Consider the following 6,119-nt stretch of genomic DNA (forward strand, 5'->3'; position numbering starts at 1 on the left):
TATTGTCATGACTAGAGGAATAATGATAGTCATACGTTAGTTAGAAAACATCTTGGCATTGAAAGTGGATCCTCACCGGTACAAGAGAGAAAAGAATACGGGATGTGTAAGACCCACCATTCTAGGTGTCTTCTCTCTTTGGAGTTGTTCAATACTGGAGAGGAGTTGTGCTGGTTGACATTAGTATCGACGGATAAACTCTGAATATGAAATAATTTTTTTGTATAAAATTTATTGACTTATCCTTTTCTGTTTTGCTGGGATTGTAGTAGAAAGCAAGAATCAAAAACTTCAAACACGATAAAATAACAAAAAGAATCCACTTAAATTTGTTTGTATTTGACAGACCCCAGGAAATAACAATATCACACACTGCTCTGATCATTAGAAAAATCTAATGTAATTTACAGAGATAGACAACCAATGGCTCTCACAACTGCAGTTCTGCAAAGTATTCTAAAAAATGCAACTAAGCTCACAATGACAATATGATTCACTCGTAAAACAACCATTCACATTTCATCTTGTTGTTTGATACCCCATTGGACATGATATTTCATTAAGAAGCAAATGAGAAGAGGTCAGGAATAAAATATCTGCAACAAAGTTAGGCATGCAGATGCCTCCAGCAACAACTTCCAGATAGTAGAGTACAAAACATTAAGGAACCTCTTAGCTCTTTGATTTGGAGTGCTTTACAAGCCAATCGATAACAGAGTCAATGTTAGTCGAGTTTTTGCACGAGATAATGAAGCAGCAAACTTCTCTGTCAGTAATTGACTTCAGATCCCTGCATACCAGATAGCTCTTTTAGCACCCAAGCAATATAAAAGTAAAAGAAAAAAGAAACAGGAGAACATGTAATACTAAAATCAATTCAGTACATTTACTTTCTAGTGCTAGTTTACTTCGTTATTGCTCCAAATTAGAATAGAAGCGACATATCTTACATTTGGTCAGTCAAAGCTTCTTTAGAAAGAGCCCCTGGTTTGTCGATCTTGTTCCCCAATACCAACAAGGGAATACCATTCAATGATGGCTTACTCAATAGATCATGTAGTTCACTCTTTGATATGCTAAGGTTATCTGGATCTGCAGCATCAACAACGTAACTGCAGGAAAAATCATGTTAGGGGAACTGTAACCAAAATCCAATCATTAATAGATCAAGATAAAATTGGACTCCTACACTAATGCTAATGTAGGAGAAGACGTTAACTTATAGAAACATTAGCAACAACTGCATAATCCAATCACACATCTATAGAAGATCGAAGAGGAAGACCTATTCAGCAGCATCATAACCTCGGAATAACTAGGAAATCTGCATTGTAATATAGCAAACTAGGTCTTCTAGAACTGGAAGCAATAAAACATAGACAGTGAAAGATCTAACTTGTGAAATCGTATAACTCATTCAGTGAAGGACAATCCTGTCATACAGGACAAAGTTTCAAAGAGCTAGGCTCACTTCCTCGCACTACAAATTGCACTAGCCATGATAAGTCATATTAACTAGTAAATAAACTTTATCGTGACACGTCTTAAAGAGTCATTAATAAAATCAACTAGTGTGGACAAATCCCTCTGCACTTTTTCCCCTTTTTTTCGGGTACAGTACAGACAAAATATAATATTAAACCAGGGCAAGAGCTGTCGACATGGGCATCTAACTGATAAGTGAGTTCGCATCAAGTTCACTAACTAAAAATGAGTTTGGGCTCATGGAGGTAAAGAACAACTCGGTCTGCAGTCCTAAAAAGGATAAAATTTACCATAATGAAACAACTGTGGAAACCAAAACAAACAATTGTGTAATTTGATGAACAACTCTATTATGGAATTACCATGCATAGGTTGGAAAACTACCAATGCAAAAGTACAAATATACACTAGAAGATTTGTGCATTTATCAGTCATGTATGTCTCATTGCGTCTACCAGTGCTGAGAGAGAGAGAGAGAGAGAGAGAGAGAGAGAGAGAGAGAGAGAGAGAGAGAGAGAGTGAGAGAGAGAGAGATATTTAAAATCAGAAGGAAATGAGATGTTTGCTCCATACACAATAGCAGAAACTGCACGACAATAGCGCTCCCACATGCTGCGGAACCTAGGTTGCCCTCCAAGATCCCATAACTTTATTGTAACATTGCCTTTTGTTACTTTCCTCATATTGAATCCCACCTGGAATCAGATGACAAATAGATTCATCAGAATATCATGCTGCTTGATAAGCAGAAAACTTCGTATAGTAACTCAAGGAGAAAGCTATAACCGAAAGCATTTGGCAAATAACACTTACAGTAGGAATCATGTCCTCGCTATACCCACCGGTCTAGAAACAATATCAGGAAAATATCTTTCAGTGAATCAGTTCAATTAATAACAAATTACTAAAATAAATCCAAAATAATTATCATACTTACAGCAATAACATTTACAAGTGAAGTCTTCCCAGCATTCTGAAGTCCAATCAGAGATAATTCCATTTCCTGCTTGAAAAAGAGGCTGCAATCAAATTTACAATGTGGTAAGCTACTTTGAATAAAGTACTCCACTAAGCCCAGACCAAGCATCCGCATAAAAAGTAGATACCGAAATTCAACTTAGGTACAACCTAACACTTCAAAAAAGTAGTGTCATAAAAATAGAAGCAGATTTAGTGCAAACGTTCCTAAAATTCAGCAAACACTTTGTTCAAAAGTTTACAGATTACCTATACAGAGCAGCAGCTCCTGTCATAATCCGATGTTTGGGAACACTTTAATTTCGCAAGTGACAAGAATTCATTTAAATTGAAATGATTTTCCAATCATTAGACAACATTTTTGTAAACGAATTGAATACTTAAACTAATATAATCCAAAACAAGTTATATACAAGAATCCATTTAAGCTTCCATTTAAAATTTTGGAAACACAATCAAGAAAGAAAGAAAAAATAGAAAAATTGGATTTGCTCATACATATCTAATTAAACAAAAAACACATGCCTAGAATTATCACCTATTCAGTGATACAGAGAAACTATTTTGGGGGCAGTGAACATCTCAGGAAGTCCTATACATGATTACACTAAAACCTTAAACGAATTCACAATAGTTCATCTCAACAATCAATTAATTCGGAGTTTAAAATAAATATATAAATAAATAATGAACAACTGCATTGTGATAATTTGTTGGAGTAGAAAAAGCTAACTAACCTGCGAAGCCAATTGAGAAAAGATTCCCACAACCCCATCGCTTCTCTTCTCTGATAAAGAAAACTACACAAACAAACACACGGATCTCGATTCCCTTGTTTCACCTCGAACCCCCACACAGATCCTTCAACACTGTTTATCGCATTCGCATTATGGAAACTACTTTTTATTTTTCTAAACAGGGCTTATTGCTTTGGGGTTTTGAATCGCACGGGTCCCACGTAGAAGAGACAAATGAAGCGCATCTAGATCAATAATGGTGGCGATGCAGGGGATCATAGCTCCCGATTAAAGTTTATTTACACAATCTGAGCCTGTCCATGACCTTGCCTCCCACCCTCGTTATGAAGCGCGTGACACCAAACTACTAGAAAGTTGGAGCACGAGATTCCACTAGGAAGTTGCGTGTTTACACTCGCGCGTGGTGAGAGGCTAGAGCGATGATATCATGATTATATTTGAACGTTGTCAAATGAAAACATTCCACGTGTATGATGAATAGTGATTAACATCTCTGGCTCACGCCATCGTGTGGCCAACCAGGTGCTCACAACAATCAAAAATTGATCACGTAAGATTTGGGTCAAGGGGATAGTTTTGAAAAAGTTATAAAATTAAGTAGATTTAAAAAAAAATTAAAGAAATTGATAAGTTATATTTGTTAAATATTATTTTAAATGGTAAAATTGTGTTTCAAAACATAAGTTTAAATTTTGAAATTTTCATTAAAATTATGTTTTAATTCACGTTTTCTTATTTTTCTTTACATCTATGGAATTAACATAACTTTCCCTTCTGAACACACTATATCTCTAAAAAAAATATGAAAATCGTGTTCGTTTAAACACAATTTTTCAAGAAAAAAATAAAAGAAAAGTTGAATTTAAAAATATAACTTTCTTATTTTAAATTAGAAAATTAAATTATAAAGTCATATTATAAAACATATTTTCTCTTGTCGAAATCGTGTTTTAAAACCGAGTCGTTTATTTTATAATTTTTTTAAATTGACCATTTCAATAATTCTCGTAAAAAATTACTTCAATTACATAAAACGTTGGGTTGACCAGAATTGAACTTAACTTAAATACTTTAAAAGTAGTTTAATTTCAATTGGTTTTTTAACAAAGTAGTTTGTTTTGGGTTTAGGTTGAGTTTTTTCAGTTTAAAAGTGTAGACTCGTTTTTTTTCTCATTGGTTTCCTTTTTTTTTTATACATTGAAATTGTTACACATTTTCTTTCCAATTTTTTTTTTATAATTTAAAATCAATTTTTTTATTTATATATTATTACACTTATTATTTATTCAATGAAATCTTTTTTGAAAGTCTAAGCCTCTGTTTGGATTGGGGGTTGGCACTGTAGTCGCGGACGGATGTTGGGTGTCACCCCCGTTTGTATCCGTTGATGGGTGAGGGTGAGGAGAAAATTAGTTAAAATTAGAGTTCTTTGATAAGTGAAGAGAAAGGAGATGGTGAGTGAGTGAAAGTCAGGTATAATGAGTGCAAAGTCATTTCTGCCCTCAGTATTGTGTGAATTTTGGAAGTATATGAAATGACCATGTGAGCAGCAACGTCACCATGTGAGCAAACTGAAAATTCATGACATAATCGATTATGAAGACTATACAAAAGTGAACATAATCGATTATGTATGACCATAATCGATTATGTTGGTTTTTTAACTACATGAATAATTGATTATGTGTCATAAAACTTTGATAATCGATTATGTGTTGTTTTTAACGGAAATGATAATCGATTATGTGCCATTAAATTATATTTTCTTTTATTTATTATTAAAACTTTAATTTCTTTTAATTAAATATAATATGCACAAAATATAATGTGAATCAATTTATCTTAATTAAAATCCATTTTAAATCTAGACCAAATTAATATAATTATTGTTTTTTATTGATTAATAGGAGTTTTTTTTTTCATATTAGTCATAAAACATTGAATTTTCTTTTCTGTTTTTAAAATATTCCTTTATTTTTTGGATTCTTTTGTTTACAAAAGTATTTTTTAACATTTATTTCTTTATTAAAAAAGATTTTGTTTTTATTTGAAGCATTACTTTTTATATATATATATATATATATATATTTTAAAGAATCATAAATAATATTAAAATTATCTAAATACATTAATTTAACTAACAAAATTAAAATAAATTAAAAAATAATATAATTATATTTACATTTTACATTTTATTTATTTATTTGAATTTTAAATTTTATTTATTTATTTATAATTGAAATTTTAAATTTTTTTTATTGAATAAAATGTGCACAAAATTAATTATCATTTTTTTTTATACAAGGGTAAATCTGTAATCTTATCATTTACACTATTAAAAATAATTCAAAATATTCTTACAACCATCACATCACTCATATATTTCAATAAACTTTCATCACACATCCACTTTAACATATCCAAATCCAAATCCAAATCCAAACACCCTCAACTTTCTTCACACTTTCTTCTCAAATCTCCATACTTCCACTCTCCCATACCCTCAACTTTTCACTCCCCCACACCCTCTAATCCGAACAAAGTCTAAGTAAATACATTTAAGCTCAAGGTTTTGGTAAAAGAAAGTTAATAATATTTTAATCAAAAATAATTTATTTTTTTTGTTTATAGTACATTAAAATTAATAAAGTTACAAAACTTTTTAAAATTCAAAATAATTTATTCTAGATAACTTCAGTTATCGACATTGTATTGCTTTTTGCATTGACAATTTCTTTGGCAATTTACTAACTTAAAATGGTTGTTACTATGAGGGTATTTAAAATTTAAACGATTAAGATATTATAATAAAATAATTTTTATGAATTTTTTATTTTTCAACGGCTTGGTTTAAATTGAAAATTGAAAATTAAGAATCAAATTAAAATGCGTATTATT

The 6,119-nt window shown here is 31.1% G+C and overlaps 1 protein-coding gene across 1 annotated transcript; it reads right to left on the reverse strand.

The window, feature by feature from the left end:
• Positions 1–306: 306 nt before the first annotated feature.
• LOC137808219 (ADP-ribosylation factor-like protein 8a) lies at positions 307–3,282 on the reverse strand. Its single transcript, XM_068609216.2, has 6 exons — positions 3,201–3,282; positions 2,423–2,504; positions 2,299–2,331; positions 2,059–2,180; positions 951–1,112; positions 307–790 (listed from the first exon to the last, which is right to left on the reverse strand). The coding sequence occupies exons 1-6, from the start codon at positions 3,236–3,238 to the stop codon at positions 673–675; spliced, it is 555 nt and encodes a 184-aa protein (XP_068465317.1). The 5' UTR covers positions 3,239–3,282; the 3' UTR covers positions 307–672.
• Positions 3,283–6,119: the final 2,837 nt, after the last annotated feature.

Source organism: Phaseolus vulgaris, chromosome 3 (assembly GCF_051622355.1).
Source record: "Phaseolus vulgaris cultivar YP4 chromosome 3, ASM5162235v1, whole genome shotgun sequence".
Classification (NCBI taxonomy): domain Eukaryota; kingdom Viridiplantae; phylum Streptophyta; class Magnoliopsida; order Fabales; family Fabaceae; genus Phaseolus; species Phaseolus vulgaris.

Excerpts from the sequence above, each read along its gene's own strand:
- LOC137808219 (XM_068609216.2), bottom strand. The coding sequence starts at position 3,238 with ATGGGGTTGTGGGAATCTTTTCTCAATTGGCTTCGCAG. Across the intron at positions 2,505-3,200 it reads TTTCTCAATTGGCTTCGCAG|CCTCTTTTTCAAGCAGGAAA; the intron begins GTTAGTTAGCTT and ends ATTTGATTGCAG. Across the intron at positions 2,181-2,298 it reads GCGAGGACATGATTCCTACT|GTGGGATTCAATATGAGGAA; the intron begins GTAAGTGTTATT and ends ATCTGATTCCAG.